At 39.6% G+C, this 23,629-nt stretch overlaps 1 protein-coding gene across 2 annotated transcripts in view; it reads right to left on the bottom strand.

The window, feature by feature from the left end:
• Positions 1–8,540: 8,540 nt before the first annotated feature.
• The window catches only part of SECISBP2L (SECIS binding protein 2 like), a 50,944-nt gene continuing 35,855 nt past the window's right edge, over positions 8,541–23,629 (bottom strand). For both annotated transcript variants that reach the window (XM_069483891.1, XM_069483902.1), the window contains 4 exons: positions 22,024–22,244; positions 20,896–21,050; positions 16,946–17,165; positions 8,541–12,837 (listed from right to left, as the gene is read on the bottom strand). In XM_069483891.1, the coding sequence (XP_069339992.1) occupies positions 12,155–12,837; positions 16,946–17,165; positions 20,896–21,050; positions 22,024–22,244 (1,279 nt within the window). In that variant the 3' untranslated portion in view covers positions 8,541–12,154. The remainder of the gene's footprint in view (positions 12,838–16,945; positions 17,166–20,895; positions 21,051–22,023; positions 22,245–23,629) is intronic.

Genomic DNA, 23,629 nt, shown 5'->3' with positions numbered 1-23,629 from the left:
TCCGGGCGTGCTCGGGCCGTGCCCAGCTCGGGGGAAGCGGCGGGGACAGCGGGCTGCGGGGACAGCCCCTGGCTCGCGCGTTCGCACGGCCTCCCTGGAAAAGAGCAGCGCAGCGCCAGGCTGCCAGGCGCGCAGCTTGAAAGCTGCAGGCGCCCCGAGAAGAAAAGGGCCAGTGTGCGTCCGCGAAACTCCAAAGGCCTTCTCCAGGCACGGCGACTCACGGGGGAGGGGTACAGGGCGCTGAATCTGCGCTTTAACACTGTGGGCAGTCAGGCTCTGGGTCCCCCGCCGGGACAATAGGGCCTCAGTGCTGGAGAGAACGCGGCCCGGGGCTGGTGGGAGCATAAAGGGAAGCTGTGTCTCCGCGGCACTCAAGTTCACCTTTGTCTTCCCGGTCCAAGTCAAAGGAAGGTTACAGAAGGAGCCTGCAGGCTCTCCTCCGTCGTCAGGGCTCTGTCTGGTCGATGGGAACGGCCAAGTTCTTTCCCCAAGATGCTGGGAATTCAGATGAAAATAGAAATGTGCTGGCCTGCTCGCTGGGACAGCGGTCAGTGTTTATATCAATAGCCGAGTCCCCTGGCGGCGCCCACGAGGAGGGGATGTCAGTACAAATTACTGGCACCAGGGGTACGGAAGGAGCCCGGGCACACGTGTTACATGGCAATGCGAATTTGCCCTTGTTGGGGAGTAGCGGGGGTGGGAGGTGGGCAAATTTCTTCCCACCAGCTGTCAGCTGCCCAGACTCTGCTACTGTCCCTGACCCAAGGAGAGAGGCCATGCTGTACTCTGGCCTGATAGCTGCAGCCCGCTGACCGATGGTCAGTGGTGGGAGCTTAAAGGCTACCATCCTTGCACTTGGCCTTCGCTGAGTCTTCTGCTGCGGTTGACACAAAATAGCTGACCTGGGCCAGATCTCTGTTGGCACGTAAGGAGGAAAAACTGCTCTTGGCTATATTACCTATAACAGGTCCTTTCAGTGGCTTGCAGCAGACTAAGAGCAGCTGAAGAGCAGTTCACAAGCCCCCAACACACACACATCCACACACCCCACTTGTACGTCAATTTTGTAACCTGACGTTTTGTTATAGAGAATCAAGATAGTTAAACAAACAAACAAAAACAACTAATACATAAACTTTGAACTCAAGACCTGAGTTTCATTCTAGCTTTGCCACTTACTGTCAGTGACTTTGGACAACTAACTTAACCTCATTCAATAGCCTCAGTTTGTAAAATGGGCGTATGAAATCTACCTTACAGCGTTGCTGTGAGAATTTGAAGAGAAAGCATATGTGAACGTTCTGAGCACAGCAGTAAGCTTTCAAGTAAAGATAACTATTTATTTGTTTTTAAAAACTTGATTATTTCTAACATTGTTCGAAATGGATTTGAGTTGACTTACACAAATATAGAGTACTAAAACATGAGCAATAAATGAATACTTTCAAATTTTGCTCTGTATAGTTCTGAGTTCATCATCTACAAAAAGAATATATTTATCCATTAACTTATGAAAAAAGTGAATTTAAGAACCAAGTGAAGGAAAAAAACAAGAAATTAAGGTGAAAGCAGTGATGATAGTATATAAAATGTTTCACAGAGGGACGAGTAAACTTGCTAGGAGTAGGCTGTCAGTTTAACTCTGAGCTCCCAGGCAGACAAAGAGAGGAACATGATCACTTTCATAATCTGTGCTGTTCACTAATGAAATCAAATCTAAGGATCACAAGCTATTTCTTTAGAAATGTCTTTTGAAAGTTTTTGTGAAAATAAACACAGCACTTTTGTAGACATTGGCAACGTTCTTTCTTTAATAACAGAACGAGTTTCACAGGGTTGCTCTTCATAGTGCCCCTTAGTGATGGCCTGAAGTCAGTGTGCGACGCAGGGAGGGCACTCTGCCCAGCAGCTCACTTAAACAACACCTTCACCGACACCACCAGCACCGATAGCACTGTTTGTTTGATTAACTCTTTACAATTTCCACATGCACTAATTCATTCACTCGCCAACAATCCTGTGACTTGATAAAGGCCCACCGCTAGAAGACAGAGCCAAGACTCCAAACCAGATGTTGCTATACCCACACGCTTGGCTTCACCAACACTGAGTAATTCATGGACAACTGTAAGGAGACCCAGAGAAGATAAGAGACCTATTGCCTGGTAATGATAATATCGAGTGGGCTAGCGAAAAGCTGATAAGAAATGGAATAGCACAGGGCAGCTCAGTCATGGGTGAAGGATTTGAGCTGAGATGGTGAGAAAGAAGAGACAGAGATTACGCAGTTGATTGAGGAGAGCGCTGGAGAGAAAGACTTGAGCAAGTCACCAAGGCTCAGTGCCTTTAGGTGAGGGTGGAGGGTAGAGATTTAGGACACGGGAGCCATACTAATCTATTCGGATTGCCATAACAAAATACCACAGACTAAGTGGCTTTAACAACAGAAATCGCTTTTCTCACTGTTCTGGAGGCTGGACGTCCAGATGAAGGTGCCAAGGTTGGTTCCTGGTGAGGCCTCTCTTCCTGGCTTGCAGACGGCCACCTTCTTGCTGTGTCCTCACGTGACCTTCCCTTGATGCATGCTTGAAGAGAGGGAATTCTGGTATCTCCCACTCTTCTAACAAGGACACCAGTCTTATCTGATCTTTATGCCCTTATTTAATTTGAATGACTTCCTTAAAGGATCTATCTCCAAATATAGTCACAATGGAGCTTAGGGCTTCAACAAATGGATGGTGGGGGGTGCACAATTCAGTCCATAACAGGAGCCAAAGAGGGGAGAAAGTAAAGTCACTAGAACACAGGGGAGGAGAAAGGTCCAGACCTGCCAATGAGGACTTTATTCCCTCAGGACTAGTGGGCTGCGTCAGTTCTCCCTAGCAAAGAATGTAAAGCCAAGAGGCTCTTTGGTACATACAGGGTAGAACCTGGGCAGGGTCTCACGAGGGATCAACATGTGGCATCACTGCATATTGTGTGAAGACCCTACAGACCAATCCCTGGCTCACAAGCATATGATGCAGTTAAATGCTCACAGCCCCAGTTTACTAGTCTCTAAAATGGGGCTAATAATGCCTACTTAGTCTACCTCAGAAAGTAGAAAACGGAGGTAGAGCGAGAAGCAGCAGTGGTGAGGAGCAAGTGCCAACCTGCCCTCAACCACACACCCCAGCTGTACATAAATGTCGTATAAATGTTGTAAAGTACTACAGTCAGTAAAATGAAATGGTGGATGCAAAAGTGCTGGGTGAACTAGAAGTTACCATGTATGCTTTGCGTAAGTGATGTCCTCACCAACGCTGACAATGACAGTGATCTTATGCGGTTGGCATCTTGTCAGTTCGACATTGTCTGTGGCAAGTTCGACATTGTCTGTGGCAGTGTGGGCGTGAGGGTGTTGCCTGGGCAAGGGCAGCACTGCTCACAGCCCAGGCAATGGGAGGCCCCGTGAAAAGACCACCCTGAAATCTCTGGGCTGAAAAGGGACCTTTTTCCCCTCTCCATTCAATAACATGCCCAACTACTTTCTCCTCCTCGCCTGTCTCTCCCACTCTTCCTTCCAAATTTAGATGTTGGGGAGACAACAGCAGGTGGAGAGGGAGCCTCAGATCCTCTTGAACCAGGCCTGGTCCCGGGTCAGGCACATCACCTTCTTCTCACTACCGTGGCTGCGAGTGAATGATCAGAGGCACATTGACGCTTTGAGATCTGTCCACCCCACAGGTCTAGAAGCTTCTCAAGAGCTGGAGTTGCCATCTGGCTTCTGCTCTACCAGGACCCAGCATAGTGGCTTAGACACAGCAGGGCAAGGGAGACACATGAAGAGCTGAGGTAATGCATGAGTGAATGTCACCTAGGAAGGGCCCCAGGCCTCTAGCATCTTGGCTTTATTGACTCTCTCCTCTGGGGAGCCAGAGGAGAAGAGGAGAATGAGAAGGAAATTTCCATTTCTGCCTTTGCCTTGGGAGAAGTTCTCTGAGGCTTGATTTCTTCTTCTGTGAAGAGAGGGCAATGGCGTCCTTTCAGGGAGGTGTGAGCATTACGTGAGATAGTGCATGTGCAACGCCTGCTACAGAGCCTGGCATGCGGGAATCCCCAGCGTAGGGGCCTCTGCTCACTGTTTTCATGTCATCGTAATGCTCGCTCTTGGCCTGTGCTACCTTGGTACCTAGTCCTACTGAAGCATGCACTTATATTAACAAATTCCAGACTACAATGGTTTCAGCTGATTGAAATCATCCTTTATGGAATGTCTATCACGTGCCAGACATTGTTTTAAGTGCTGTACATACTATTTCACCAGCTCCTCACAACACTGTATTCTTATTCCTATTTTACAGATAAGGAAGCTGAAACTCGGGACAAGTTGAATAACTCATCCAAGATGAGATTTGAATCCAAGAATGTCTGAATCCAGAGTCTATGCTGTTACCCATTCTGCGGTAATGCATAAAAAATATAAAAGTATTTAAGATAACATAAATATAAAAATAAATTAAATATAATTTGTTTGCTTAGATCTCCTCTGATTTTAAATTGTAAGCTTTTTAAGGACCAAAACCTTGTTTTATTTCTTTTTTTCTCTGGTACCCAGTACAGGGTCTGGCACACAGTAGTCACAATGTATTGAACCCATTTACCATGTCATGTGCTAAACATGTCACAGACACTGTCTCACTTATGTGTTAGGAATTATTACATTCATTTGTCAGATGAGAAAACTAAAGCGCAGAGAGGTTTATGTCACATGTGTGTGATCAATGATTCTGTCCTAGATCTGCCTGACTCCAGAGTGCATATGCACTCAGCTGTATAATATAGGACCCCTCTCCTAACCAAATAAGCATTATGGATCCTTTTAGAAGGTAGTTCTCCTTTTGCAGAAGTGAAAAATACATATATTTAAGTGAATCAAAGCTACCTCTGATTTGAATTTATACACATGCATACATATATATATTTCTGTACACATATATATTAGTGGCAGGCACGTAGGTGCACTCTGGAAGGCTGCATCTCTAGGGAGTTGCCTTTGGCGAGGGTAGCTCAGAAGCAGAGAAGAGACTTACTTTTCATTGTACACCTTTTTGTATCTTTTGAATTTTGAACCATGTGGAGGTATTGTCTATTCAAGAACAATCAAAACTTTTGCAAAAGACAGCTATATTTTTGGTGGAAAATGTACTGCATCCAAGAGACTCAGGTTCTAATCTCATCTCTTCCACTGGGTAAATATAAAGAATAGTCAAATTTATTTTCAGTTTTTTCAGCCATAAAATGGGTAAACAGTTTCCCTTATCTCCCTAATGGGCTCACGTGAGATCATCTATTGCAAAAGCATTTTACAAGGTGTGAACAGCCCTGCACATGGATTACAGGAGTACATTACTGTGTCAGAGTTGTATTAATATCATGGAAGTCAACTCCTTGATCCACCCACTCTGGCAGCCTGGAGACCTTGTAAAAAGCAGCATGGCCTTGAGGAAGCTAATGGCATTTCCAGGTTCAAAAAGCAATTTGAAAACTTACCAGTCGTCAGTGAACAGAGTGGCGTGGAGCACCAGCATTACGTCTCTCAAGTGTTTGTATTTCCCCTTCTACCACCATCACATGCCTACGTAGACTGGTCTCTCTCCTCCTGGGATTTGAGAACATTCTGGTCAGAAGATGGCCAGAAGCCAGACAGCCTCTCTCCAACTAGCGGAGGTAAACATGGTGAGGATGGGAGAAATTTGCTGGCGGCTGGTGAAGCCCCCGCTGCTTGCTGGTTTCTGCTTAGCAGGAGGAAGATTCCAGGCACAGGGAAACTGCAGTGTCATGGGGTAGCAAAGTTTGGTAATCTTTGCCTCAGGAGTTCTATGACCCCCAACTCAGCAAGCACAGCTATTTTAGCCAGAAAACAAAGCTTTCCTTAGAGAATCTATTTTGCAGAAGTAGAATTGGCACAGGGGGAGAGCCCTAGGGAATTTCAGTTTTTAAGGTACAGAGTGGAGTGATAAGAGCACAGCTTGGGATGGCTGGATCTGGGCTCCCAGCCCCAGTATGTCTCCAAAATGCTAAGTGGCCTTGGGACGTTCCATTCACTTCCTTGGGCCTCAGTTTCCTCATCTGTAAACGAGGGGCTTAAACAGAGCCATCTATGGTTCTCCAGACACCAGTGATCCTACACCCTGGGACTCAGGCTTGGGCAGGGCTCATCTTGGCCCTGATGCCTGTGCTGCCTGCCCTGTGTGGCTGTCTGACGGACTCAGGGGAGTGTGCTGTGCTTTGTCACCCACAAGCAGGAGAGTGTCTATCCTGAGCTGTCAGCATCCCGGCATGGGAATGTGCTGCTGACCCGCCTCAGACTTAGGAAGGCTGGATTCTCACACTGCCTGTGGGATGGGAGTCTGGGTAAGAGACCGTGTGCGTGTGTGTGTGTGTGTGTGTGTGTGTGCTCATGTTCGTGTGTTAGTAGGAGGGGCCAGGGGACTGTGAAGGCGTGCCTATCATCCCGAGTTATATGCCTTTTCCTGGAAACAAGGGGACCTCACAACAGCAGTTTTAACCTATGAAGCTGAAACATATTCTCAAGAGCACCGTTTCCTATAGCCGTGGGTTTTTTCCTGTCATTTCAACTCCAATGTATTTAAGAGTTATATTTAAGGGCATCTGGGGTTCAGCTTGTGAGTCTAATGAGCACTTTAGTGTGGTTTCTCTGGGAAGAAGTTCTGCGTTCCAAGCAAACGGCTTTCGAACTCTCAGCGCACAACCACGCGTGAGCTGGGACGGGCCTGCCGTCTGTTGAGGCTGCCAGGGCACCTAGCTCGGCCATGAGCAACATCAGCCAACGCTGATTCAATCAAAATGCAACAGAGGGTCTTCATCTTGTGGCTTAGTGAGTCTCCCTACGTCTGTGAACAGCAGGGTGACCTACTCGTTCCAGATTAACCAGGATAAGTCCCAGCACCCCAGGAACCCCTCACTCCCGGGCAAGCCAGGATGTGGATGACCTTAAGAAGGGAGCTAGTCCTTTGTAGGCAGAGGCTTTGTGCGACATTCTCCTCTCCAGAAATACAGGGGCTGCCCAGGCGTGGGTGAGCCCTCCTCCAGTGATTTTCCAGAGGGCTTGGCTCTGGGGCAGCCATTCCCTGAGAAGCAGCAGGAGTAACATGCAGGGGCTTTCGTGGGTCTGCCTCAGGGACGCCGCTCAGCAGAGCAGGCAAACACGAGACCCCGTCTCTACTAAAAATAGAAAGAAATTATCTGGCCAACTAAAAATATATAGAAAAAATTAGCCGGGCATGGTGGCGCATGCCTGTAGTCCCAGCTACTCGGGAGACTGAGGCAGGAGGATCGCTTAAGCCCAGGAGTTTGAGGTTGCTGTGAGCTAGGCTGACGCCATGGCACTCTAGCCCAGGCAACAGAGCGAGACTCTTGTCTCAAAAAAAAAAAAAAAAAAGTATTGATTAAACTGCTAATTCAGAAATTTCACACGACTTAACTATTCAAAATGTGGTCTAAATCTTTTGATGATGTTCTTTTTCTAAAATGAAATGTGGGCATGGTTTCCGAGTTCTGGGCTTGGACTCAGAACTTTAATGGCAAGGCCCATAGCTCAGGATGCTTCCCTTCCTCCTCTTCCTGCTTCAAAAAATTATTAATATAACACGGTACTTTTGACTGTTTTCAGGTGCCATGCACACCCTCTTCTGGTCAGTTAGGAGAAAAACTGATCAGTACTGGGAAAAGAACTACAGGGCACTGGTTAGGAAAAAGGAAATACTTGATAATGTTGAGGTAGCCCTCCTTTCTCTTTGTGATCACCAAAAAACCTCTTTATTATGAAAATCAGTGTCCTACTTTGTAACAGATGAGTCTATTCATATTCCCTACATTTCATTGTGACACAGTGAAAAAGTCTTAGACTACTCTAGGAAAAGGGTGATAAGGTGAGGACCACTAAATTCATTCCCTAAGACCATCAGTTTAATTCTCATGCTGCACATTCCAGAAGACACTTGAAGGTGAAGGAAGCATGTTTGGTTTGCACACCCTGAGCACTTTCTGCCAAGACAACAAAGTAACGTGATCAGAAGCATGGACTTTGAAATGGCAATGAGTTTGAATCCCTGTTCTGCCACTTACCATTTGTGGGATCTTGGGCAAGTTACCTAACATCTGTTTCATCATCTGAAAAGTGAGATATACTAACAGAATCTTCCTCATAGGGCTGTTGTGAGGATTAAATGCGTTACTATTGGGAAATGGCTTAGAACAGTTCCTGGTTCAGAGGAACTAGTATAAAAAGAAGGAACCTATAGGAGCCTTCTCCTAACACTGGGATGGTCTCTAGCTAGATGCCTAGGCCTATGCCACAGATCACAACCACCATCGCAGATGGGGATTTTTATTCATAACTCCCTCCTGTAGATTTTACAACCTTTCTAGTAAACCTACGTGAGCACGGTACAATACTATGAGCTGGATTTTTCTTTTTTCTCTATCCTACAGATTGGGCAAGTCATGAACTCTTTATCTATTCTGAAATGACAGACTTCATTTCAATAATCATTTTATTAGTACAGAAGAATCCCCACTAGTATTTACATAGTGCAAAAAAGCTGTTATTACCCCCCAAAATGTGATATAACAATTATCCTTCATACAGCAAAAGGACAAGATGAAAATCCCTTCATGTTATAACTCACACTAATTTTGCTAGTTTTTTATTAGAGCATTACAATCAAGACATTAAATTATAAATCCATGTGGTATATTTAGAAATTAAATTATAAAATAATACAAATACTTTTAAGGTGTGATGTGCCAACAGTTTAAATTTTTATCATTAATTAGGATTCAGATTTCAGATTAGGCCAACAGTTTGGTTGATTCTGTGATGTGTGTAAAGGTTGGAAGGGACAAGGGAGGAGGATTATGTCTGTAAATAAATTATTTCACAGAAAATTTTTTAAATCAAAAAAAGATAATTTTTTAAATGGATTAATGTTCTAACCTGTTGGCACAATGTACAGAAAGTACTTACATGACAAGGGTGTTTTTTTAAAGCAAACAGCAGCTTTACAAACAGTAATACTTCTTTATACATACATTAAAGTAACAATGTGTTAAGATTCAACAGTTTTATGTTAAAGAGTTGAAAATGAATGTAGACTTCACTACTCATTTGCACATTGCAATTCCCACCCCCCTCCTCCCCCAGCTTATTACGAAATCATCAAGTACATTATTTGGATATTAATTTCTCAATATTTAAACTATGTGAATTCCTTTTGACTAATTCTTTTCCAAATACCAGAAGCATATAAAATACCATCTCTGCAAAAATGACCTCCAGTCAAAGCCTGTAAAAACTTTTCAATGTATAACACACATTATTTTTCCATGTTTAGTCAAAAGAAATATATTACATCATTTACAAACATTTAAACCAAAAATTAAGCTAATATGAACATTTGTCTTTTGAGAAGTAATCTTCACAGCAAACAAATCTACTGAAGCAGAAATCTAATTTGGGGAGTGTAATTCATATTGTAATTCACATACTTATATACTGAAATACAAATCTATTAATTATTGCCAGTAAAACAACCTCTACACACTAAGAAAAAAAAATCACTATGGTTTTTATTTCTTGTGATGAACCATTACTCTTACCATCAGATCTCTTCCTAGGTATCCAAAGAGCCAACCACACCTACTTCCAGAAAAAAGCAAATCAAAAAACTCCACAACACTTTGCTAATTTTCACAATTCCTCCAAAGCCTGTAATTCAATATAAACAAATTCTAAAATTTATTTAAAGGAAACACATTATAAAGATATTAATACTAAGTTAAGCATATTCTCAAAATAGTAGCATTTCCTTTAATAAATCTTGGGTTGTCCTCTAGAGGTGACCTGTCTCGTATAAAAAAAGGCCATGGTCCCTTGGATTTGCTGGCAGAAGAGGTACTGCATATGTGAGGGCATTATTGAACATATAAATGGACATTTCTGAAGTCTATAGCAAAATTAATTTACTGGTTTTTTGAAGATTCCTCAACTTCTCTTTTGATACAAATGTCAAAAATCTAAAATGACGATTCATGTTCGGAAGAGATAAAAAATATAAGAAACCTTTGAAAAGCCATTACCTCAAAGTCAAGAGTTATCTGAATCACTGACATCGAGCAAAGGAAATTTACACCATAAAAAGTATGAAAAGGTTTTAAATTCATTTTAAGATTGTCAGTAGTTCAAAACCTCTATCATTTCTTTAAGCCAACTAACACTTCCAAATCTGTAGAGACAGTAAGATCTGCCACATATAAATCCATGATTACTATTTTAGAGGCTTCATTCCTTACATGCTGTGTTCCTTTAAGAAATGGATAATTAGTGCCTAGGAAGTCTATACTGGAGAACAGTTTAGACAGGACAGTATAATAATGTCCCCTTTTAGCACAGTAATAAACTTGATAAACTGACATTTTCTACACAGCAATGCTCCTAAATTTTCATAATTCACAAATACAAAATCATCAACCAAGAGTCTAATCTCTCCAGTAATTAAATGCCAGCATTACAAAACATCAAAACTAGCACAGTAGTCCCAATTGAGTTCAGTAAAGAATCTGCCCAATTCTTCTCTCCTGCCTCGGTGAGGCAAAGCCCTGCCCCATTTACCAGGGCAGGCAAAATACCCCTCCCTTCTCGTTTCTGTGCCTGCTTATGGGAGCCTGTAAGTGGAAAGCTGGCATACACGCGTGTGTGTGAGTGTGTTGGCCAGTTGGGGGGCAGCTGGAGAGAAGACAGAAAATTAGATAATCTGTCATTCTCCCATCATTATATAAACTTACTTGTAAAGGTTACTAAAGTCCAGGTAACGACTGACTAGCAAATAAAACATTTAGCTCGGTAAGTTTAATATCTCCCAAGCAGGTATACACAATCCTAGAGAAGGGCAGGGATAAATAATAGTGAATAGAGAATTAATACCTGTATAATCTGTATACTCTACATCATCTAATAGTATCAGCACGATTAGAACAACTTTCTCTTTTCTTCTAAAACTTCCTCTTCTAAGCCTTGATTATCAAGATACACATTTCAAGTTGTGCAAAGTTCCTTTCCCTGACCTCCTGACAGTAATTATGACCGTTGCTACATGGAAGGTGCTCAAGGCTAGGAGCAAAATATATATATTTTAAAAAGTGAAACAGTTTTGCACTCAGGACAAGTTTGGAAAGCCAATCAAATCCTTATCTCAAATCAAGAGGGTCCTGAACCAGAAGCATGCAAGAGAACACACCAGTATAAGACTTTGTTTCTGGATAGTTTACATGTAAGTGCGGCAGTCATACAATTGGTTGGTTATTCACCTGTCGAAATGTGCCTAACTTTATGTAAATAAGTCTATGTACAAGAGCATTCCTGAGGTAAGTAAGAAGCAAATATGAGACAGAACCTGGAAGGTCCTATCATGGGTGACTGTTCACTATTATAGACAACATCTACCATTTCCACAAATGAGGCCAGCCACCTCTAATCTGTCATGGTGGCTAGCCTAAGTTTTTGAGGCTCTGTTTTAGCCCATCACAACATTTATGGATTACAACGATCAGTGACTTCTGGAATAAGTATTTGTGGACCAAATCAAAGTTGTATCAATTTTTTAACATAAAACACTCTGTGGTCTTAGTTACCCTCAGCCTTTTCTTTAGTTGTCTGACTCTACCCCCAGTTCTTTTCTAAAGACCAAACAAGTTTTTGGTCAAACTAGAGTGCAGGAGGTATAGTCTTGAAGCAAACATTGGTAAGTGCTTCTATCCTTAGAACCTTGATCTTTAGCTTTCAAAATGATTTTAAGTAGGCATTTACAATTTATTTTCTTTAAAACTTGGTCGTCTTCTTTTTTTAATCATTATTTTCCATTACAAAATAAGTTGAAACAGATCTAGATTTTCAACAGTTCTTAGAAAGACACTTAGAAGCTAATTAAAAGTTAAGCTATAGATCATAACAAGTAAAAGCTACAAAAATATTTCTGTCAGGAATTAAATACATATATTAAATATTGGACAGTGCAAAATGTTGAGATGAAGCATAAAAGGTAATGGCTGCAACCCTTACACAGTTGGAGAGAGATAGTGGACGTTTCCTGAGTTATATATTCTGGGGTGTATAATTAGAATCAGAGTGCTCCTTGTTCATCGAGCTGCAGCTGCTGGGCTTCTGCTGCTCGGGACTGGCTTGCGCGTCAGCAGTCCAGGCCTCACTGTTCATCCCTGGCTCCAGCACCTCAGGCGCCTCTGCCTCCTCTTCTCCACTCTGCTCTACATTGTCTTCCTCAGAACCATTGAGGGTTTTTCCAAGCTGAAGGGTTTCCATAGTTCTCTGGGTCTCTGAGACCCAAGACTCAATTCTACTATTGAGTTGCACTTCTACAGATATGGGTTCATGAGTATAATCTTCCTCCTCCTCCTCCTCTTCATCATCCTCTTCTTCAAGCATGCCAGGGACAAGAGTGCTGGTGGTGCTGGTGATGGAGGAATTCAAAATATCTCGGCAACTGCCATCCAAAGAGCCAGTCTCCGTGCTCTGCTGTGAGGCCCATTCCAGGTCGTCTGGCTTCACTTCCTCTTTGTCGCTTGCTGTGGATTTCCCAGCATTCGTAGCTGAGGTAGTACTGCCTGTAGCCACTGAGGATGGCTGCTTACCAACAGGGGCCGTGTCAAGTGGAAGTTTACTGGGTTTTTCAGAAGTGCTGTGCTTACAGGAAACCTCTCTCTCATTTTCTGATGTTTCCAGTCCATCTGAAGTTTCCACCATGTTTCTCCAATTTGTTTCTACAAATAGGAAACAGATTTTTTAAAAACAAGAACACTGTTTCAGAATCAAGCAAATCTTAAAAGGCCCCTAAATAAGAGGGAAGAACAAAATACAGAAATTTGTTGGCTCAGCCACTGATTGGAAAAACTAAAAATTTAGTTTATTTAGTACTACTTTAAAGGCTATATAGGAAAAACAATTCTCAAAAATGTACATTCAAGGGCCAGGCGCGGTGGCTCACGCTTGTAATCCTAGCACTCTGGGAGCCTGAGGCGGGTGGATTGTTTGAGCTCAGGAGTTTGAGACCAGCCTGAGCAAGAGTGAGACCCTGTCTCTATTAAAAAAATAGAAAGAAATTAGCTGGACAACTAAAAATATATATAAAAAATTAGCTGGACATGGTGGCGCATGCCTGTAGTCCTAGCTACTTGGGAGGCTGAGGCAGGAGGATCGCTTGAGCCCAGGAGTCAGAGGTTGCTGTGAGCTAGGCTAACGCCATGGCACTCTAGCCTGGGCAACAGAGACTCTGTCTCAAAAAAAAAAAAAAAAAAAAAAAATGTACATTCAAGATAAAGAAACAAGGAGGCAAAAATAAGCATATTAATGCTTCAGAAAGAAAAAGATCTTATACCAACAGGAACTCAATGACGTTCATATAGAAAATCTATATATGCACGAAAATCAATGAATTGTCTAATTTCTTTATGCCCTAGAGGTGTGCTGGGCTCAGGTACCCACAACTCACAGATGGCAGAACCATGATGTCCCACAAAAATAGTTCATGGGTTTGTACTATGCTCACTCAGCAAGTTATCTGAGTTATCTTTTGACCTGCAATGGGACATGTATTTCTGTGTATTTTATTATTTTTTTAAGGCAGAAATAGAAAGATTTATTGAAAGCAAAATATACTCTTAAGAAAAGGCAAAAGCGTGGAACGGCCAAAAAAAAAAAGGGCAAAAAAATGTATCATATAATACAGTGATAATAATTTAAATTATTTTTAATGATAGAAAATCAGTTGAGAGAAAAAAGGAATCAGTAAAGTATAGCTCTCCTACCCCTCTATTTTTTTATTTTTTAAAAATAAAAATCCCATTTTATTTACATTACAGCTACTATTTGCATTTTATAGGTATAATATTCTTATCAAGTTGTAGCAAACCTATTCATATTAATATATTCAACTTGATTGTAACGCATGGACTATATAATGCTACAGACCATATTTTGGGCACTTCAAGTCAGGACACATGGTTTGGACAAAAATTTTTCTTTCTTATAGTTATACTTCAGTGTGGAACAAGTCTTTCCCACTCTCATTCATATCTCATGGAAAAAAATCTCCTCCTCCTATGTTCTCATTCTAAATTAGCATAGTCTCAAAGCAGAAAAAATCTTATAGTAATCCTTGATCTTTTCTTTCTCCCTTACTATACCCCTTTATTATACTGAAGTCATCACTACACCATATCACCTCTAGCTCAAAAATTACTAAATCTGGTTGCTACGGCCTTAGCTCAGGCCTTCTTTTTCTTACTGTACATTTGTAGTATGTTCCTGACTCGTTTTGTGAATTAATCACATCTTTGTCTAACTGGCTTTCCATTACCCTAAGACAAAATCCAAACTCCTTAGCTTGGCACAGCCAAGATGTTCGTGATTTGGCCCTTATCTGTCTTTTTGGTCCTATTTCATTCCAACCACCAGCCATGTATTCCATGCTCAATGTCACTCTGAATTCTTAGTGCTCCCTGAAGTCACAGCATAAGTTATGCTCCCTGTGTAAGAAATGTTTTCCTCCTTTGCCCTTCAGATTCCTGCTCATCTCATCTTAATAACCACTCTTTTTTTTCTTTTCAGAGACAGGGCCTCACTCTGTCACCCAGGCTAGAATACAGTGGCACAATCATAGCTCACCGTAGCCTTGAACTCCTGAGCTCAAGTTATCCTCCTGCTTTGGCCTCCCAAGTATCTAGGACTACAGGTGCATGTCACCATGTGTGGCTAATTTTAAAAATTTTTTGTAGAGACTGGGTTTCAAACTACTGGCCTCAAGCAATCCTCCTTAACCTAAACTCCCACAGTAATTTTTACATACACAGTGCAAAAGCACTTGCTTTGTGTTTGCTGTTTTACTCCATCATCCCTCCTCACTCCCATTCCAGCTCATCTCTGTGTCCCTATGATTGGCATATAGTTAAGTGCTGGGGGGAAAAAGTCTATTAAGTGAAAATTTTCATACATATAATTATGCAAAAAAAACCTGCTAAAATTTTGCATAAATTTTTTTAAAATTATATATGCACATTTACATTTCTTTCCAGTTTTTTTCTAAAGAGAAATCTGAGGCCCAGAGATTAATAAATTACACCTTAAACCCCTAGGCAGAGTATGGAAAAACCAAAGCTTCAATCTTTGAACACTTGAAATCTGGTACCTTTTGAAAACATCTCTTAAAAGTATGAGAGCTTCTTTTCATACTACTTTTCTTTATACGTGCCCAGATGAAGATTATCTGTCACTCTGTCATTTGCCCAAACCCACAGCTTTATGGATTTACCTTGAGACCTAGTACTTTACTATATATAGAAGATTGATCTCATTTACAAAGTTAGCACTTTCTCTCTCTTTTTTTTTTTTTAAGTTTTTTTTTGAGACAGCGTCTCACACTCTGTTGCCCAGGCTAGAGTGCGGTGGCGTCAGCCTAGCTCACAGCAACCTCAAACTCCTGGGTTCAAGCAATCCTCCTTCCTCAGCCTCCCGAGTAGCTGGCACTACAGGCATGGGCCACCATGCCTGGCCAATTTTTTCTATATATATTTTTAGCTGTCCATATAATTTCTTTCTATTTTTAGTAGAGATGGGGTCTTGCTCTTGCTCAGGCTGGTCTTGAACTCCTGAGCTCAAACAATCCACCTGCCTCAGCCTCCCAGAGTGCTAGAATTACAGGCGTGAGCCACCATGCCCGGCCAGCACTTTATCTTGATCTTCTTTATTTTCAACTAATATCATTCCAGCAAAAGAAACATATCTACCTCTAAACTAGTACCATTTATCCACGACCAACAATTTCCAAAAGGCCCAGGACAATTGTTTAATTGCCTCTGGTGTGGAGCTTTATCAAAAGCATTCCAAACATCTAATTACAATCACAGGCAGGAAGGCCAGGAAAGGGAGTGTAGGAAGAAAACAAGGACTTGGTTTTTTACATGTTAAATTTTAGGTGGCTATTTTGCAAACTCCCAAATTAAAAAGAGAAAAGAACAAGGGGCCAAATGGAAGGAGGTGACTATACTATTTAAACAACAATTAAAAAAAAAAAAGAAAGAAAGAAAATGGAGAGGAGAGGGGAGGGGAGGGGAGAGGAGGGGAGGGGAGAAGAGAGGGAAGGGAAGGGAAGGAAAGAAGAAAGGAAAGAAAGGAAGAAAAAAGAAGAAAAGAAAAAAAGAAAAAGAGGAAAGAAAAGAAAGAAAGAAAGAAAGAGAGAGAGAAAGAAAGAGAAAGACAAAAGGAAGGAAAGGAAAGGAAGAAAGAAAATCAGAAACTAGATCAACATAGAGGAGAAATAAGAGTTCAAAGTCTTACAGAAACAAGGCAAGGAAACTACTAAAATGTAGACTGCAGTAAATGTTAAACATTAAACAAAAATACTATTTTTAAGTCTGTATCTCTTTTTGACTATAATCAGATTTAACTCAAAGCAAATGGCACATGTGTAGGTTTTACCAGCTTATATTGAATAGTGTGCAGGTCTTTACTCAGTAAATACAAAATTTTAATAACTAAGCATAAAGTATTAGAACTTCCTAGTATTTACTTAGTGATAGGTCACAAGTATAGTGTGTTTTGCTTTTTAAATCCCTTGAGACTTTTTTTATTTTAAGATTTTGGAATTGTGATTAAATTCCAGGTTCTCATAAGAAATCTTGGTCCCAAATAGTCTCCTAATTTTTGATGGACATGTTTAACGCTATGTTTTATACCCAAATTTTGAGCAAAGTCTCAATAATCAAGAATAAAGATAAAAACAAAGGGTAGAATGAAAAATCATTTATAAAATAATTTTAATCATTTAAATTATTTCATAGTTTAAGTCATTTAAAGTGGTATTTCATAACTTACCATATTCCTTTTCATTGACTTCAGAGATGGGTTCAGAAATAACACTGCAGAAAGAAATGGCACTTGCTGCAGAGGGATTCCGAGAATGTCCCATGTGGTGTGGTACCTTTTTCACATTCTTTAAAGCTTCCTCAGCCTGCTCTTGTTCCATTGCCGCAACCATATCTTTATACGCTTTTCTGGCTTCCTCCGTGAGTTCTACTAACTTATTAAACAGGCTCTAAAAAGAAAGAGAGATTTTGCTTAGTCTATGTTTTGTTACACTTTTCATTCCTATTATTAGCAATACATATCTCTACTGTTTGCTTCAGGGGCAGCTACGCTTCAATCAGGACAAAATCCAAGTTGTATCCAAACCACAGAATCTTCTAAGATACTCTATAACTTACATATATTGTTTATTTAATTCTCAAAAGTCTGAGGGAATTTCTTGATTCTAACATAAGCCACTAAATGTGACATACGAAAAGTTCTTGCAAAGTTTATCAATTTGACAAATGCACTCTCCTTTAGTGTCTGGCACTACGGAGGGTATAAAGATGACTGAACACCAACTCTGTTCTCAAGGAACCTTCTATGTGACCAGAAGGAGAAGAAAGGAGAAAGCTATAATTCAAGACATAGTACCTTACATGCCTTGAGAGGTATAAAGTGTTACGGCTTTTAAATATGACATCAAATCTAAACTGCTGGGCATCACTGAGGAATTCATGAAGGAAGATGACACCTGATATAAGCCTTGAAAGTGGTACAGTTCTAAGGGGTGAAGATAGGGCATTCTTAGCTATACATGCAAAACCATAAATAATGGTATAAACATAAGAAAAATACAATGCTTATGTGGAGAGCAGTGAATGATCTTATTTGGGTTACAATATAAGAGAAGGAGTATATGCAGGATGATGTCCAGGGAAGTAGAAGATGGCAATCTCCAAAAGAATTAAAAGTTCCCTGTAATGTTCACTTGTTGGAAGAACTTGAAGACAACCAAAAGGAAGTCAGTGATGGTATGGAGAGCTAGGGCCTTGAAGGTGATGAAAATAGAACACAAGATAGACAAGAAACATGGATATTAAGCCAAAGGCAAATTATAAAAATAGAATATACAGACTGGAACTAAAATGTGGAGCTAAGTAACCAGAAGTTCCTCCATCAGTGAAACAAAAAATTAATGTGAATGAAATAAATAATTTCAGTGAAATGGGTGCATTAAGCATACTCATGTTTAATAAAATGGCAAAATTCACATTAAAGTTGTACTTCAATTACTATGATATCTAACAATGTCCAAAGAAAATTTAAGTTTCCACAGCCACCAGAAGGACTTTACAACAATACTTTCAGTGGCTCTTATGTCATCATTCAACAACATTCCACTCCTATTAAATGTCTTGACTTAGTACCACAATACAACACACCCACAACATCAAGCAAAGAATTTCAACTGGTAAACATGACCTGGACATTTGTAAGAATTTGTTTAATTTTATATATAAAATTATGTTTTCAGGCAATGGGAGGAAAATACAGCACAATATTATTTCTTCTTACCAAGACATTGTCATTTAAGTATAAATCTTAAGATGAAAGCATGGAAAAAAGTGCCACATTCTTATGGAATAACATGTCTCTGAAAATTAATCTCGAGAGAGAAAAATGTAAGTAGCATCCTTTATCCAGCTGCAGTTGAAACTGTTTAAAGTAGCAGGTACAATAAAAATGTTGCAAATTTAGTTGACTTTTGAAGAGGGGTGGGTACTGACTACTAGTAGTATCAAAAATATATTCAGGATTTATTTTTAAAAGGAGAAAGGATAGATTCTGTTAAAAACAGTCCCTATGTGTTACACATAACCTACAAATACTCATTTGCAGTGTTTAACAAACCATCCATTTAAGTGAAACCAATAAAAAGAAAATAGGCATATGGATATGTGATTTTAAGATTAACATTGGCTTTACAATATAAATAAGAGAGAAATTGTTAGTATTAAAAGAATGTAAGGGAGGAGAAGAAAAAAATGAAGAGAAAAGGTAGGATCAGGGAATAAAAAGCCTTGAATGTGAGAATAAGGATAAGAAGCCTAATTCTAAGGTTAGTTTTATCAGAAGGTAAAAATAACTTAGGTATACTACCACATTATTGTGAATGGAGACACTTGATAATATATCATTATTTTTAAAATTTCCATTTTAAGAATGAATTTTGATTTAAACAATAATTCACCTAACTCAAACAATAGAGGGCAAGTTTAAAAACGTGCAAATAAAACTGGCAAGCAATTTATAATATAAAACTATACAAATAAACTAACACACATAATTCAGGAAGAATACAATTAAAAACAAACATGTCCAGTTTTCCTGATCCTGATCCCATTAATAGTGAACAAAAAAGTACATTTTTATTAGGTGTCTTTATATATGACCCTTCTTTTCCACCCCAGTATTTATCACCAAAATTCTCATGTATAGTTTGACATAGCAAGTAGATATACATCTATCACACAATTCACTCAAAAACATGGGCTGGGCACAGTGGCTCATGCCTGTAATCCTAGTACTTAGGTAGGCTGAAGCAGGAGGAACGCTTGAGGACAGGAGTTTGAAACCAGCCTGGGCAATAGTGAGACCCCACCTCTATAAAAAAATAGAAGAATTAGCTGGGCGTGGTGGGGCGAGCCTGTAGTCTCAGCTACTCAGGAGGCTGAGGCAGGAGGATGGCTTGAGTTTGAGGTTGCAGTGAGCTCGATGATGCCACTGCACTCTAGCCTGGGCAACAGAATAAGACCCTGTCTCAAAAAACAAACAAAAAAACATTTTTTTGCCTGCTTACTCTCAAGTAATGTGAGAGGTATCAGGAATACAAAGACAAGGGGCCTGCCGCCAAAGAATTCACAGTTAAAGGGAAAGAAATATACATAAACTACTGCAAGGCAGTCTGCTATGCTATACAAGAAAAGCATGAGCTATTGTGGAAGCACAGATACTAGTTATATTCTCATGGAAGAGGAGGTGGGCAGACAGATAACTTCATGACTAGTGGGAGAGAAACTCAATGGATGGCAGGGGGGTAACACAGACATGGTGACTGGACAGGTAAGGACACTTCAATATATAAAAGCAGTATAGTTGGGAAGAGAAAAAATAGTTTATCAATGATACCACAAAGTTCTTTAGAATTAACTTCATAAAAAAGTCTTAAAATGTCATAGTTGATGAGCATTACTCTAAATTTCAGCTCATGTAGTGACTTATCACAATGCAATGAGATAGACTATACATTACACAGAGTTTACCAGTATTCCTCTCCTTTGGATATTCCTACCATTGCTACCTGATGCATCTGTCTACTCCAATGACTTGAAGTTGTCCATCAAAAAGGACAAATATGGATGTATGACATGGTTCAAAGGACTTGGGTGTCAGCTTACCCAAGAGCCTCTAAATTAATAACTTTTATATTATCAGCTTCTATAGGCAAAGCTCTGTATTTAACAGGCTGCCAAAAAGAGAGGAAAGTTATCATGGGTGCAGAACTATTGTGGCAACTAGTTAAGGAATTTCATTTTCTAAAAGAAAATCCCCTCCAATTAAAGGATTCTTTTTTCTCCTGATTGCTATATACCCATCATAGACTGAAGAAATTATTTTGCCTTGCATAATAGCAGATATCTTTAACCAGCGGTAAAATAAATTATGAAGTCCTATATAGTTGAGCCCGGAAGAAAAAAACACCTCGGGTAAAAATAGGAACTAAATGCTTTTCAAAATGCTGTAGGATTAACCTACGTAAATGTTTTTTCACTGCTAAAAAGGAAATGCAATACTCAAAAGTCGTCAGCTCACTCCTTCAAATGCTTAAACTAACACGGGCATATGTCAACAGAAAATGTGCTATTTGGGGGATGTGTGGGAGAGTGACAAGAGTGTGTCTTCTCAATTCTTACCTCAGCACCAAAGTAGTTGAAGATCCCCACTACACTAACAGGAACCAGCTTGTTCACACAACGTCCTAGAGCTTTTCTTCCGAGGGCAAACACAAAAGGAATTTCTTGTTCCCGTGCCATGGCTATAACATTATAGAGAGCCTCATCCAGGCCACCTGAGAAAAATCAACACGTGTACAGGTTTTAATTTAGTTATTTCCTAAATGGAGCTAATCTAGCACTCAACGGCTAAAGTATAAAACATCACAGCAAAGGATTTTATGAATGCTTGTAGCACTTAGCTGTTACACACATTATCCTATTTGAATGTGTACCATAGATGGATATATACACGTATTTTCTTTCTCCCCAGTTAAATTCCAAATTCCCTCAAACCCAGTATTTTTTTCTCTCCATAGGGATTAGCACAGCAGGAATCAAATTTCATTTCAACAAACATTAATTATAAGGAAATTAATTAGTGGCTGACTCCTTTTTTCAGTCTTTCAGCTCACGTAGTGACTTATCGCAATGCGATGAGACAGATTATACATTACAGGTTTTACCAGTATTCCTCTTCTTTGGATATTCCTACCATTGCTACCTGATATATCTGTCTATTCCAATCACCTAAAGTTGTCCATCAAAAAGGACAAATAAAGATGTAGGACATGGTTCAAAGAACTTGTGTGCCGGCTTACCCAAGAGCCTCTATTTGTAACTGCTGGTTTCTGAGAGAGAAATCTCCACCATAAGGAGGAGCAAAACCCTTTATCTTTTTTCTATTTCTTTTTAGGAAGAGAGACACATCAAAGGAAGGTAATATAAAAATTTAAAAAGCAGAATGTATTTGCAGAGTTAAAGAAATGTACTCTGACTAGTCCCCACTCTGATCACAACAGAGCAGACATTTTGTGAACTCAACTGAAATCCTTCACTAAGAGTCCATACATGAGGATTTTCTTTACAACCCAATCTCTAATATACTACTTACGTTCAGGTGGCAAAAGATTTCATTTTCTTTTCTCTTGTTCAATATTTTGTTTCATACCTAAACTCTGCTGAGAAGACACATGGCCTTATACTTTAGTATATCCTACAAGTATACTAAATAAATACCAAAACACTTCAAAAGCAAAAAGTGCATACCTTTTGACTGGATTTTTTCACAGTTTGGAGAAATTATAACACACTTGATCTTGTTTAATTTCATATGTTTGGTAACCTCTCTTAGACCCATAACCAGCCGTCTCCTTGCTTTTGCTCTTACAGGGTCCTTTTGGTAGATGCGTTCCTGGAAACTGACAAGCTCTTGGAGAAGAAGAGTCACACATTCATCAATCTCTTTACAAAGAACCTGATTACAATACCTATAAAGGAAACCAAAAATAGTTAACTTTATCCTGTAGTTTTAAAACTACATTAAGAAAATATCTTTAAGAGAAAATATAATCAAGAAGAAGTTTTTGTGAAAAATCACGTCTTTTAAAACTTCTTAAACCCTTCAGTCAATTAGAAAAACAGAACAATGATATAAATTGTCTTTGTTTCTGAATTTCAACAGACTGCTTTTATGTAAAGGATAGGTTAATCTCAGGGAAGTACTATCTAAACTCCCAATTGTTAAATTCCCGAGGATATGTATCAAATATTAGCCTACTATTAGATAAAAACACATATAATATTTTTGGTAAAGAAATATAAAGGTATTTCATTCCAATGAAAACACTAAGTATGCTTCTTCTGGTAGGAAACAAATATAATTTCTAACTGAATATCCTAATAACAATTCATCCTCTGAGCTCAGAAAGTCTCTGGACATTGGCTTTCTCAACCATAAAAATAAGGAGTTAGGTAAGATGGCCTCAATAAATAAACTGAAGCCAAAATGAAAGAGGCCTTGAGGTGAAAGTCTCATGTCTTTATATCAGACAAAGCTACTAAATGAGGCTCCCTGTGGTATCATGTATGGCTATAACGTGAAAAACAGAAAGGAAGTAAGCGTGAAATCACTATAGTAATTTCTGGGATAAAGAAATCATCCAAGTATACTTGTCCTTGTACACTCTCTCAATTTTTTTTAGTCCTCATCCCTCATTTCTACCATAGGCAGATACTTAACAAGGAGAATTGGTATAATTTCTAATCTAGAAATACTCAGGCAAGCTAATTTGTACTTCTAAATTAGATTATATAGTGAAAAAATCTATCCTGCCCTTTTTTAGTGCAAAAAAAAATTGGAGAATTTTTTTATGTTTATGTGAAAATGCTTAAATAATTACAAGTATGACACTACTGCAGAAAAGAAGATATACCGGACAGATGGAGGAAAGCATAAAGTATACAAAATTAAAGAATGCAATCAAAGAATAGAACATCCAAAAATACAATTTTTGTCATTCTTTTTTCCTTTTTTCTTTCAAGCTATTTATTTCATACACATGTAACATTTTATTCCCCAAACATTTTATTTGCTCCACATCTGTTATTTGACATTTAATTAACTTCTCAAAGCTAGGCAAGAAGTATTTGCTCAAAAACAACGGTACGGAAAAGAAGCAAAACACATCAATGTGGTTTGGACTCAGATTATACTTTTACCCTGGGATTCTTTCATATGTCATTGTTACAGGTAAAATAAATTCATCTACATAAAAGTTAAAATCCTAAAATCCTTCACAGCAGTAACTTAAAGTGATTCATAGATGGGGTATTGTATTTTGTAATCCCCTAATTATCTCAATTCTAAAACTTA

Source organism: Eulemur rufifrons, chromosome 2 (genome assembly GCF_041146395.1).
Source record: "Eulemur rufifrons isolate Redbay chromosome 2, OSU_ERuf_1, whole genome shotgun sequence".
Lineage (NCBI taxonomy): Eukaryota > Metazoa > Chordata > Mammalia > Primates > Lemuridae > Eulemur > Eulemur rufifrons.
Note: the sequence above shows the minus strand (reverse complement) of the source record. Positions and strands in the feature narration are given on the sequence as shown.